The sequence below is a fragment of the Salmo salar genome, chromosome 07 (assembly GCF_965601325.2).
Source record: "Salmo salar chromosome 07, fSalSal1, whole genome shotgun sequence".
Classification (NCBI taxonomy): Eukaryota; Metazoa; Chordata; class Actinopteri; order Salmoniformes; family Salmonidae; genus Salmo; species Salmo salar.
This window is the reverse complement of record NC_138297.1, coordinates 13280001-13294246: the sequence shown is the minus strand read 5'-3', so window position 1 is coordinate 13294246 and position 14246 is coordinate 13280001. Positions and strand designations below refer to the sequence as shown.

Here is a 14246-nt window from a genome sequence, read left to right as displayed (position 1 = left end):
GAATGCAGTCAGAGGCTATAACGGTGCTGCAGATGACAGTCCCCCCAGTTCTCTGATCAGTTTTTTTCAGATGTCCAGCAGGAACAAGATAACAATGATTTAGAAGAGGAGGAGGTATCTGAAGAAGAAGATGGGGAAGAATACACCCCAGAACACGATGCATCATCTTCAGATGAAGAAGAAATCCCCCAAGCTGAAAGAGAGACATTTTTGTCAAAGAACAGCAAAATAACATGGTCCTTGTCACCATGTGACAACCAGGGCAGGATGGCAGCTCAAAATGTCATGAGGATGACCCCAGGGCCCACAAGACATGCAGTTGCCCATGCCGAGGACATCGCCTCAACATTCTACATGTTCATCACACCAGCCATCGAAAAAAATCATCCTGGAGATGACAAATTTGGAGGGTTTCCGTAAATATGGAGACAACTGGAAAAGGATGGATGAGATTGACCTGCGTGCCTACATAGAGCTGCTAATCTTAGCAGGTGTGTATAGGTCCCAAGGCGAGGCTACATGTAGTCTCTGGGATGCAGAGAGTGGAAGGGTAATTTTCCGTACCACGATGCCACTGAAAGTCTTTCACAATTTCTAAAGAATGCTATGATTTGATAACCGTGAGTCAAGACGTGTGAGAGACAAACTGGCAGTCATAAGAGAGGTCTGGGAGAAGTGGGTGGAGCGTCTGGCATACTTCTACAACCCTGGGCCTGAAGTAACAGTAGATGAGCAACTGGTTCCATTCAGAGGTACATTTTTATTTTCATATCTGTAATGTAAGTGATTTTCACTGTTAATTTTATTATGTATTGCTATAATATCATTGATTTATGTGATTGTTTTCTGTGACACTGATACTAATTACTGATAGTAATCTCTTTTGTCAAAAGGTCGCTGTCCTTTCCTGCAGTATATGCCCAGCAAGCCAGCAAAGTATGGCATCAAGATATGGGTGGCCTGTGACGCACAATCCAGCTATGCTTGGAAGATGCAAGTCTACACAGGGAAGACGACCAATGGAGGACCAGAAAAGAACCAGGGGATGCGGGTTGTGCTTGATGTGACAGATGGACTGAGGGGAAACAATGTCACGTGTGACAATTTCTTCACCTCTTATGAACTCAGCCAGCAGCTCCTGAAGAGGAAGATCACCATGGTTGGCACAGTTAGAAAGAACAAGCTTGAGCTCCTCCCTGCACTCCTCACAACAAGGGGGAGAGAGGCCTTCTCATCAGTTTGCCTTCACCCCCACCACTCTAGTTTCTTACCTCCCAAAGAGGAACAAGAATGTGGTCCTCCTGAGCACACTGCACAAAACGGCTGAGATCAGTGATCGTGAGGACGGAAGCCAGCCATCATCCTGGACTACAACCACAACAAAGGAGGCGTGGACAACCTGGACAAGGTGATTGGAACTTACAACTGCAGGAGGATGACTGCCTAATGGCCCCTGGTCATCTTCCATAACATCATTGATCTGTCCTCATACAATGCCTTTGTGATATGGAACAAGAGCAACCCTACCTGGATGACTGATAAGCAGAACAAGAGGAGGGTGTTCCTGGAGCAGCTGGGAAAGGCACTTGTAACCCCACACATTCAAAGAAGGAAGCGCCTTCCCCGCACAGCAGCCTCTGCAGCGCTTGTGAAAGCTGTTCAGGGGGCTGAATCTTGTCCTGATCCACCTGAGGCTGCAGCTGGGGCAGGCAGGAGGAGGAGATGCCAATTCTGCCCCCCAAAGGACTGTAAAACAAATACTATGTGCTGCTCATGTGAGAAATACATCTGCAGAGTCTATGCACACACACTTGCATACTGTCCTACGTGCTAATTAGAGTTGATTGATTTATGTTCTTCATGTTTTTGCTTTGTACCTATTTTCTTATTTTATTCTTATTTATTGTTGCTGTTTATACACCTTGTGGGTGGGGGCAATGGTTAAAAAATGGGAGAAGACTAGTATTTTGTAGTTGAATTCCTCATTGTACAGTATATAAGAATATATCACTATGTTGCCCAAAAAAGTTCAAGACTGTTATTCAATAAAATGCATTCAAAACTACTTTCTGCACACTTTCTGCAGTACCTTTAGCAATAATAATAATAATAATAAACCTCTACTTTAGTAAAGAAAACAATTATGACAGGTGTGTTGTAATAAAATTGAGCGGTGTCCACTGACTAAATGCAGTCTTTCTGCATTGTGAAGAGGGAAAACCCAGATATTCACAAAGTTTATGATGAATGTCTTGTTGTTTATTCATGCAAAATATATTTGGGGATTAAAATTAAATGAAGCTGCTTTATTTTAGGGGATTAGTGAAGGCGGGTCATTTTTTACACTTAGGACAAGGGGAGTATACAGAATGTTAAGATTACACAAGGGTTAAAGAAAATCAGATTACATGGATAGATAACGTATCATATGGCTTCATTATAACATTTCATGGTGAGGTCTTCGAGACCAATGACATACAGTCATTTATTCTTCCCAGGATGCACTTCTGTGATTAAGGGGTGTCAACTTCCTGTAGTTCTTACTGATTGATTATTGGGGTTGGGTAAGGCCATGTCAGAGACACATGCCTCAACCCTGTAACATTCACACAGTCACTAACGGGACATCTTTATTTCCTTTAGAAATGTTACTTCAAATCACACACAACACACACAGAAGGGTCTTCAATTGATCACATGTGAGGGACACCGATACAGTGAGGGAATGTACTCAACAAGACAACAAAAAAACTGAAAAACATGGATAAATTGCCCCAACGAAAGTGTAAAACTGAAGGGTGAAACTGTCACGCCCTGTTCTGTTTCACCTGTTCTTGTGATTGTTAGCAGACCCAGGCCAGCTGCGCGACGCCGTCTCCTCCCAAGGAGCCACCATCGAGAGGCACGAGGAACTGCTTCGTGGCCTCATGGAGTATTCATATCTGGAGTATTTCTCCTGTCTTATCCGGTGTCCTGTGTGAATTTAAGTATGCTCTCTCTAATTCTCTCTTTCTCTCTTTCTTTCTTTCTTTCTCTCTCGGAGGACCTGAGCCCTAGGACCATGCCTCAGGACTACCTGGCATGATGACTCCTTGCTGTTCCCAGTCCACCTGGCCGTGCTGCTGCTCCAGTTTCAACTGTTCTGCCTGCAGCTATGGAGCCCTGACCTGTTCACCGGACGTGCTACCTGTCCCAGACCTGCTGTTTTCAACTCTCTAGAGACAACAGGAGCGGTAGAGACACTCTCAATGATCGGCTATGAAAAGCCAACTGCCATTTACTCTTGAGGTGCTGACTTGTTGCACCCTTGACAACTACTGTGATTATTATTATTTGACCATGCTGGTCATTTATGAACATTTGAACATCTTGGCCATGTTCTGTTATAATCTCCACCCGGCACAGCCAGAAGAGGACTGGCCACCCCTCATAGTCTGGTTCCTCTCTAGGTTTCTTCCTAGGTTTTGGCCTTTCTGGGGAGTTTTTCCTAGCCAACGTGCTTCTACACCTGCATTGCTTGCTGTTTGGGGTTTTAGGCTGGGTTTCTGTACAGCACTTTGATATATCAGCTGATGTAAGAAGGGCTATATAAATACATTTGATTTAGTCTGTTACTTTATTTGCTGACATGTTTTAGTTGTTTTGCATTTACAACACCTGATAATATAATAACAGTTGTCATGAAGGAAATTCTCATACTCAAGGTTGGTGAGCGGTTTATTTGCAACGAGTTTAAGTTGTCGTTAAAATGTGAAATTCAAATTACATTAGCAAATTTCCCTTCCTCTCAGTGGTTTAGTTGTCCAAATAGCAGAAATCAGATGCCAAAAAAAACATTTCCATTTCCTGTAAAATCAAGTACAGGCCAGGGTGGAAAGAATTAGTCACATATCAAACATCTTTATCAAATAAGAAGTGTCAAACTGCTGACACATGTAACACTTTAATAATCAGCAACATCTACTTACTAACAACTGTTGGATCAAAGAAATACTGTGCTGAGCACACATCTTTCATGAAATATAACTTTATTTTCAGCCTAGCGTCATTCAGGAGGATGTGTTGAAATTAGGTTAACTCCTTCAAGGGGAGTCTGACTGTAAGTTGATTTTCTCCAGGATTTTGCGGACCCAGGGTGCAGTGACTTCCAAGCAAATCTCTTGACCTGACGTCTTCAGAGTTGCACTGTGCATAGAACAACAGGGGAGAGTCATAAGAAACAGCTATGTTAACTCAAACATTCACAACAGGAAGTCAATGTTTTACCGTAAGAAGAAAATGTCTGTTTGGGCATAGATTAGGTTAAGGAACGAGGGTTTGGGATAGTTTCAGATGTTAAAGGCATAAAAGTTAACATTGTTTAGCGTACATCTATTTTCTGCCGGTCAAATATACACTGCCTTCACAATAATGCTCTCTCTCTCTCTCTCTCTCTCTCTCTCTCTCTCTCTCTCTCTCTCTCTCTCTCTCTCTCTCTCTCTCGCTCTCTGTGGGTGTGTTTGTAAAGCAAAACTGTAAAAAGTACTGTGAAACAAAGTGTGGTGAGTAAATTATGTCCAATAATACAGTAATGTGATGTCCAATAATACAGTATAAAGTACAACAGTGAAGCTTACATAACCTCCGCAACGTTGCAGCTTGAAGAGGGTGGGTAAAACTGCATTTTAGAGATGAGCCTTCCTATCCTTCTGCTCTCCGTCTCGATGCACATGCATCTCTGCAGACTAGGTCTGCATGAGATAGAAACAGAGAAATACACTTGATCAAAGTCACTACTGATATACACTGAGTGAACAATACATTAATAACACGTGCTCTTTCCATGACAGACTGACCAGGTGAATCCAGGTGAAAGCTACGATCCCTCATTGATGTCACTTGTTAAATCCACTTCAATCAGTGTAGATGAAGGGGAGGAGACAGGTTAAAGAAGGATTGTTAAGCCTTGAGACAACAGAGACATGGATTGTGTATGTGTGCCATTCAGCGGTTGAATAGGCAAGACTAAATATTGCAGTGCCTTTGAATAGGGTATGGTAGGCGGTTGTAGACCATTTCAACTGGGGGGGCCAAGCTGAGGCCAGTTGTACTGTTAGAGGGGCCAGTTACATTAGACGTTATTGTTGTCATATCGTTTTCTTCACTGCATTGCAGGCATTAGCAAGCAAAATACCATGTTCATCATCGTTGCCACTGTCTAATAACGGATGTAAAAAAAGAACGCTAGCAAAAATGTGTTATGTAAAAATTATTTCATACTCCACATTTAGTGGGGCCATAAGGGGGTCCAAAATTGTTGTTACAGGCCCCCCCCCCCCCCCCCCCCCCCAGAACCGCTAGTGGGTAGTAGGTGCAAAGAACTGCAATGCTGCTGGATTTTTCACACTCAACAGTTTCTCATGTGTATCAAGAATGGTCCACCAATCAAAGGGCGTCCAGCCAACTTGACACAACTGTGGGAAGCATTGGAGTCAACATGGGCCAGCATCCCCATGGAACGCTTTTGACACCTTGTAGAATCCATGCCCCGACGCATTGAGACTGTTCTGAAGGCTAAAGGGGCGTAGACATTAAAGATATGTTTTTACAGTAAATACTTCTTCCAGTATGAAAATAAGGATAAACATTTAGAGATTTAGTTTAGTCCATGTTGTTAATAGGTAGGTACAACATGGCTGGAGGTAAAATAGCTATACTACTACCCACAACCCACCACAGTAAGACATACAAACATAGTGATTGCCCACAGTAAACTGAGAATAACAACTGTAGTTAGTTACCCCTGTTGTCCAAAGCGTCCTGAGGACCCATTGGGTGCTGGGGGTCCTGGGGTTGCTGGGGGTCCTGGGGGGGCTGGGGGTCCTGGGGGTGCTGGGGGGGCTGGAGGTCCTGGGGGTGCTTGGGGTCCTGGGGGTGTAATGCTTATTTGTTCCTCTATCTGTGTGGTTGGAGACGGGGATACTGCAGAGGTGTTTGGGCTGGGGGTTGTGGTCCCTTCCCAGTCTTGGTCAGTTGAAGGCCTGGGGAATGCGGAAAATATCGATATATTACGGTTTGTTACATGCTCAGTTAAAATTACCACAAGGACACAGAGGAATAGGACGTCAGATCTTTACCACAATATGCAAGCGATGTAAAAAAAACTGGAAAATAGTAAGAAAGAAAAGTCCCCACTGATATGAGTAAGGGTCACAGCTAACTGATTTGATCAGATGAAGAAAACAATGCACAAACAAGCATCAATGGAGAAACTAAAAATGTAACTAAGACCTCATATTGTATTATATCTAACAGACAAACTCACCCAAACAGCGGTGCAAGGTATCTTGTGAGAGAGGTATTCACACAAACCTTCCTACCATCTGCCAGTGTCTCACTAGGAGAGAATAGCAGCAGTGGTTAATGGCTGATAGATACTGACCATTCAACTGGCCTTTGACCATTAACACATTGTCATAACCCGTTCACCCACACACACACACGCACGTACGTACAGACACACACACACACACACACACACACACACACACACACACACACACACACACACACACACACACACACACACACACACACACACACACACACACACACACACACACGCACACACACACGCACACACACTCACATGATCTCTGTGGAGTTACACACATCCGGTGCAGGGAACCTGAACTCTATGCTCATGACAAGAGACTGGTCAGTTGTGTGTTCCTGCCACGTCTTGCAGCGACATCCTTCCCTCTCTATCGGCCCCAGTTTCCCACGGCCTGGTGGGATGCCTTAACAGTAACAAAGTCAATCAGTCATATAAACTGATAAACCGTTATTTGTATTGCAACTACAGTCTTAAAAGAGAAGGATGCTATCTAGAATCTAAAAGGGTTCTTCGAATAACCTTTTTTTGGTTCCAGGTAAAACCCTTTTGGGTTCCATATAGGACCCTTTCCGCAGAGGGTTCTACATGGAACCCAAAAGGGTTCTCCTATGGGGCCAGCCGAAGAACCCTTTTGGAACCTGTTTTTCTAAGCGTGTATACATTCAGCTTGTTGAACTGACTAACATAGGCCTATAGACTGAAATATGTAGCTTACCCATGAAGTTCGCCACAAGTGATGAAGAACTGACAGCCGGTTGAAGAGTGGAGTTTATATCTGATAAAAGATATTAAAGCAGGATGTGATGGACTTCTCTAACCTGTATTAGCTTGTGATTTATGGATGAAGATGACTTGTGATGTCTTAAAGCTAGGGAGTGACCCTTGTCTTGCAGCGACACCCCTCCCTCTCTACCGGACCCAGTTCGCCACTGACTGGTGGGAAGCCTTGAATAAGTAAATTGGTTATTGATAAATCTCTATTTGTGATGCAACTACATATGACGTGTTATTGTTGACTCACAAATGTATCACAATTCCGCATGATGAACTGATAGGCCTATAGTCTAAAATAGCTTACCCATGACCTCAGCTGCAACTGATGAGGAATTGACAGACATTTCTGACTCTGAGGGAAGAGTGGAGTTTGCAAGAAAAATGACTAAAAGCTGTTATTAAAGTAGGATGTGATGGATTGAATGTGTATAACCTGTAATCTATACTATTGGTATGAGGTCTTGTGCTCTAAGGACGAAGATATCTTGTTAATTTTCAAAGCTAGAGTGACCCACCTTCCTTGTCATCTGACGGTGAAGACATTGCCAGTTGTGTGCTCTTGTTGGTAACTGTTTGTCTGGGCTCTGGTTCAGCGGTTGTACAGTGCGAATCATCAGAGATTTTCAGACAAAACTCTTCGAACCTCACGTCCTCCACATCTGTATCTGGGCTCTCCACTGTAGTAATGACAGTATGACAGGAACATAATGTACCAATAACGGCAAATATACACAACATATTCATATGCTGATAATTGAGAGAATATATTAGCAAATCTAATTGAAATCAACAAAGCCAGTATAACAGAAAATGTGAAGTAGTATTGCAAAATTCAACGACACACTATAATATAATTTAACATAATTAGCAATGTAATGAATAAAGTTGGTATTAACAACACAATCAAAAAACAAAGCAGTATATCAACTTTTTTATCCACTGAATTGTAACATTTACTCAGCTCTGAAACAGCTGACATATTTGTATAAACATAGATGGTAAACTTACTAAACATAGATGGTAAACCTACTAACATAGATGGTAAACTTACTAAACATAGATGGTGAACTTACTAAACATAGATGGTAAACTTACTAACATAGATGGTAAACTTACTAAACATAGATGGTAACATACTAAACATAGATGGTAAACTTACTAAACATAGATGGTAACATACTAAACATAGATGGTAAACTTACTAAACATAGATGGTAACATACTAAACATAGATGGTAAACTTACTAAACATAGATGGTAAACCTACTAACATAGATGGTAAACCGACTAAACATAGATGGTAAACCTACTAAACATAGATGTTAAACTTACTAAACATAGATGGTAAACTTACTAAACATAGACGGTAAACTTACTAAACATAGATGGTAAACTTACTAAACATAGATGGTAAACTTACTACCATAGATGGTAACATACTAAACATAGATGGTAAACCTACTAAACATAGATGGTAACATACTAAACATAGATGGTAAACTTACTAAACATAGATGTTAAACTTACTAAACATAGATGGTAAACTTACTAAACATAGATGGTAACATACTAAACATAGATGGTAAACTTACTAAACATAGATGGTAACATACTAAACATAGATGGTAAACTTACTAAACATAGATGGTAACATACTAAACATAGATGGTAAACCTACTAACATAGATGGTAAACTTACTAAACATAGACGGTAAACTTACTAAACATAGATGGTAAACTTACTAAACATAGATGGTAACATACTAAACATAGATAGTAACATACTAAACATAGATGGTAAACTTACTAAACATAGATGGTAAACTTACTAAACATAGATGGTACACTTACTAAACATAGATGGTAAACTTACTAAACATAGGTGGTAAACTTACTAAACATAGATGGTAACATACTAAACATAGATGGTAAACATACTAAACATAGATGGTAACATACTAAACATAGATGGTAACATACTAAACATAGATGGTAAACTTACTAAACATAGATGGTAAACTTACTAAACATAGATGGTAACATACTAAACATAGATGGTAAACTTACTAAACATAGATGGTAAACCTACTAACATAGATGGTAAACCGACTAAACATAGATGGTAAACCTACTAAACATAGATGTTAAACTTACTAAACATAGATGGTAAACTTACTAAACATAGACGGTAAACTTACTAAACATAGATGGTAAACTTACTAAACATAGATGGTAAACTTACTACCATAGATGGTAACATACTAAACATAGATGGTAAACCTACTAAACATAGATGGTAACATACTAAACATAGATGGTAAACTTACTAAACATAGATGTTAAACTTACTAAACATAGATGGTAAACTTACTAAACATAGATGGTAACATACTAAACATAGATGGTAAACTTACTAAACATAGATGGTAACATACTAAACATAGATGGTAAACTTACTAAACATAGATGGTAACATACTAAACATAGATGGTAAACCTACTAACATAGATGGTAAACTTACTAAACATAGACGGTAAACTTACTAAACATAGATGGTAAACTTACTAAACATAGATGGTAACATACTAAACATAGATGGTAACATACTAAACATAGATGGTAAACTTACTAAACATAGATGGTAAACTTACTAAACATAGATGGTACACTTACTAAACATAGATGGTAAACTTACTAAACATAGATGGTACACTTACTAAACATAGATGGTAAACTTACTAAACATAGGTGGTAAACTTACTAAACATAGATGGTAACATACTAAACATAGATGGTAAACATACTAAACATAGATGGTAACATACTAAACATAGATGGTAACATACTAAACATAGATGGTAAACTTACTAAACATAGATGGTAAACTTACTAAACATAGATGGTAACATACTAAACATAGATGGTAAACTTACTAAACATAGATGGTAAACTTACTAAACATAGATGGTAACATACTAAACATAGATGGTAACATACTAAACATACATGGTAAACTTACTAAACATAGATGGTAACATACTAAACATAGATGGTAAACTTACTAAACATAGATGGTAAACCTACTCTGAGCTGCTGGAGGATGGAACAGTAGAATTACAAGGAGACCCCCAGTGACCATGAGACAACCCATCATCCACAGTCTCTCTGACTACAGCTTCATGGATAACTGTTGCTTGTCTGGATCCTTATAGTGAGTGATCTTCTCCTGAGAGACAGATGGTATATAGTTGTGTCTGAAGATGTGTGTGGTGTTTAATGGGCGGATCAGCTCATACGACCACTAAAGTGAAGTGAGTCAGAGGTCTGTAGTAGTGTTCATCTAAACCTGACACTCCCTAATGTTTCAATGATGATCCTGCAACTGTGTGTCGTACTAGGTACTTGTTCCAGCCAAGCAGGATTAGTGTGTGTTAAACCTGTTGGACACACTGGGGCGCTCCAAGACCGGAGGTGGCCACACTTGCACTACAGACATACTGTCTGAATGTCAGAGAAGAGAAGTATGGCTAATCAAACATCACACAAATATAAAATAAACAAAATGTGTTCTCTTTTTTTAGTGCAGTTGACCCAAACAGATATAAAGTTGCTCTGTGCTCCCGAGTGGCGCAGCAGTCTAATCCACTGCATCTCAGTGCTAGAGGTGGGACTACAGACCCTGGTTTGATTCCAGGCTGTATCACACCTGGCTATGATCGGGAGTCCCATAGGGTGGTTCCCAATTGGCCCAGGTTTGGCTGGGGTAGACCATCATTGTAAATAAGAATTTGTTCTTAACTGACTTGCCTAGTGAAATAAAGGGTTATTGCAGTATTTATTGTAGAGATATAGACACAGACAACAGATGGTGCTATTTGAAAGATGTTGTTAAAAGTGCAACCTGTAGTTTCATTTCTGCTTTGAGTGTCTACGACTGCAGAGGAGGTGGGGTCTTAACCAGGGTAAGACACTGTTTAGTTCATATGGAGCTTGGATCACTTTGATTGTTTGTGCACAAGGTTATGAGCACAAAGTTACAGATTGCACCTTTAATAATGAACATTTACATAGAGTCTGTCTTCATTTTGTGTAATCTTTTACCCGATAAAACTTTGATGGCCCACAGGCTGCTGGAAGCAATTGTTAACTCTTTTGATGTCTACAATTCAACATTTGATGTCTAATATTATACTGAACAAAAAATAAAAAAGCAACATGCAACAGTTTTAAAGATTTTGCTGAGTTGCAGTTCATATAAGGGCAGGGGCGCAGCCATGAGTGGGCCTGAGAGGGCATAGGCCCAGCCAATCAGAAATGTTTTTCTCCCCACAAAAGGGTTTCATTACAGACAGAAATACTCCTCAGCACCCAACCCCCCCTCCCTTCAGAAATCCCACAGGTGAAAAAGCTGGATGTGGAGGTCCTTGGCTGGCGTGGTTACACGTGGTCTGCAGTTATGAGGCCGGTTGGATGTACTGCCAAATTCTCTAAAACGACGTTGGAGGTGGCTTATGGTAGAGAAATGAACATTGACTAATCTGGCAACAGCTCTGGTGGACATTTCTGTCTTCATGACAATTGCATACTCCCTCAGAACTTGAGACATCTGTGGCATTGTGTTGTGTGACAAAACTGCAAATTCTCAAGTGGCCTTTTGTTGTCCCCAGCACAAGATGCACCTGTGTAATGATCATGCTGTTAAATCAGCCTCTTGATATGCCACACCTGTCAGGTGGATGGATTATTTTGACAAATGCTCACTAAAAGGGATGTAAACATATTTGTGTACAACATTTGACAAAAAAGCTTTTTGTGCATATGGAAAATTTCAAGGATCTTTGATTTCAGCTCATGAAACATGGGACCAAGACATTACATGTTGTGTTTATAAACTCAGCAAAAAAAGAAACATCCTCTCACTGCCAACTGCGTTTATTTTCAGCAAAAAAAACATGTAAATATTTGTATGAACATAACAAGATTCAACAACTGAGACATAAACAGAACAAGTTCCACAGACATGTGACTAACAGAAATGGAATAATGTGTCCCAAAACAAAGGGGGGTCAAAATCAAAAGTAACAGTCAGTATCTGGTGTGGCCACCAGCTGCATTAAGTACTGCAGTGCATCTCCTCCTCATGGACTGCACCAGATTTGCCAGTTCTTGCTGTGAGATGTTACCCCACTCTTCCACCAAGGCACCTGCAAGTTCCCAGGCATTGCTGGGGGGAATGGCGATAACCCTCACCCTCTAAGCTGGCCGTGGCAGAACATTGACATCCCTGTCTTGCAGGAAATCACGCACAGAATGCACAGTATGGCTGGTGGCATTGTCATGCTAGAGGGTCATGTCAGGATGAGCCTGCAGGAAGGGTACCACATGAGGGAGGAGGATGTCTTCCCTGTAACGCACAGCGTTGAGATTGCCTGCAATGACAACATGCTCAGTCTAATGAGGCTGTGACACACTGCCCCAGACCATGATGGACCCTCCACCTCCAAATCGATCCTTCTCCAGAGTACAGGCGTAACGGTGTAACGCTCATTCCTTCAACGATAAACACGAATCCGAACATCACCCCTGGTGAGACAAAACTGCAACTCGTCAGTGAATAATACTTTTTGTCAGTCCTGTCTGGTCCATCAACGGTGGATTTATGCCCATAGGCGACGTTGTTGCCGGTGATGTCTGGTGAGGACCTTCCTTACAACAGGCCCACAAGCCCTCAGTCCAGCCTCTCTCAGCCTATTGCGGACAGTCTGAGCACTGATGGAGGGATTTTGCGTTCCTGGTGTAACTCGGGCAGTTGTTGTTGTCATCCTGTACCTGTCCCGCAGGTTTGCTGTTCGGATGTACCGATCCTGTGCAGGTGTTGTTACACGTGGTCTGCCACTGCAAGGATGATCAGCTGTCCATCCTGTCTCCCTGTAGCGCTGTCTTAGGCGTCTCACAGTACAGACATTGTAATTTATTGCCCTGGCCATATCTGCAGTCCTCATGCCTCCTTGCAGAATGCCTAAGACACATTCACGCAGATGAGCAGGGACCCTGGGCATCTTTCTTTTGGTGTTTTTCAGAGTCAGTAGAAAGGCCTCTTTCGTGTTCTGAAGCTTTCATAACTGTGACCTTAATTGCCTACCGTCTGTAAGCTTTTAGTGTCTTAACGACCGTTCCACAGGTGCATGTTCATTCATTGTTTTTGGTTCATTGAACAAGCATGGGAAACCGTGTTTAAAAAATTCACAATGAAGATCTGTGAAGTTATTTGGATTTTTACAAATTATCTTTGAAAAACAGGGTCCTGAAAAAGTGACATTTCCTTTTTTGCTGAGTTTATTTCCGTTCAGTACAAATCCATACCTCTTTATTTTACTTGAGTATCACGTGGCTGTAATCAGACTCTTCAAAATTTGCCTGATGCCCTTGCCTTTCCTATGACTAAAACATGTTAGAATCAATGTCAAATGAGGCCACAACAAAGTTGTATTCAACATACAGTACCAGTCAAAAGTTTGGACACACCTACTCATTTAACGGTTTTTCTTTATTTTTACTATTTTCTACATTGTAGAATAATAGTGAAGACATCAAAACTATGAAATAACACATATGGAATCATGTAGTAACCAAAAAAGTGTTAAACAAATCAAAATATATTTTAGATTCTTCAAAGTAGCCACCCTTTGCCTTGATGACAGCTTTGCACACTCTTGGCAACCAGCTTCATGAGTAATGTTTTTCCAACAGTCTTGAAGGAGTTCCCACATATGATGAGCACTTGTTGGCTGCTTTTCCTTCACTCTGTGGTCCAACTCATCCCAAACCATCTCAATTGGGTTGAGGTCAGGTGATTGTGGAGGCCAGGTCATCTGACGCAGCACTCCATCACTCTCTTTGGTCAAATAGCCCTTACACAGCCTGGAGGTGTGTTGGGTCATTATACTGTTGAAAAGTCCCACCAAGCGCAAACCAGACGTGATGGCGTATTGCTGCAGAATGCGGTGGTAGCCATGCTTGTTAAATGTGCCTTGAATTCAAAATACATCACAGACAGTGTTACCAGCAAAGCAACCCCACACCATCACACCTCCTC

General features: G+C 41.1%; 1 protein-coding gene across 1 annotated transcript; it reads right to left on the bottom strand.

The window, feature by feature from the left end:
• Positions 1-3699: 3699 nt before the first annotated feature.
• LOC145879996 (uncharacterized) lies at positions 3700-10438 on the bottom strand. Its single transcript, XM_082977354.1, has 8 exons — positions 10235-10438; positions 7666-7827; positions 7092-7151; positions 6629-6779; positions 6305-6376; positions 5781-6020; positions 4617-4730; positions 3700-4185 (listed from the first exon to the last, which is right to left on the bottom strand). Exons 1-8 carry the CDS (start codon positions 10302-10304, stop codon positions 4083-4085), a joined length of 972 nt encoding a protein of 323 aa, XP_082833480.1. The 5' UTR covers positions 10305-10438; the 3' UTR covers positions 3700-4082.
• Positions 10439-14246: the final 3808 nt, after the last annotated feature.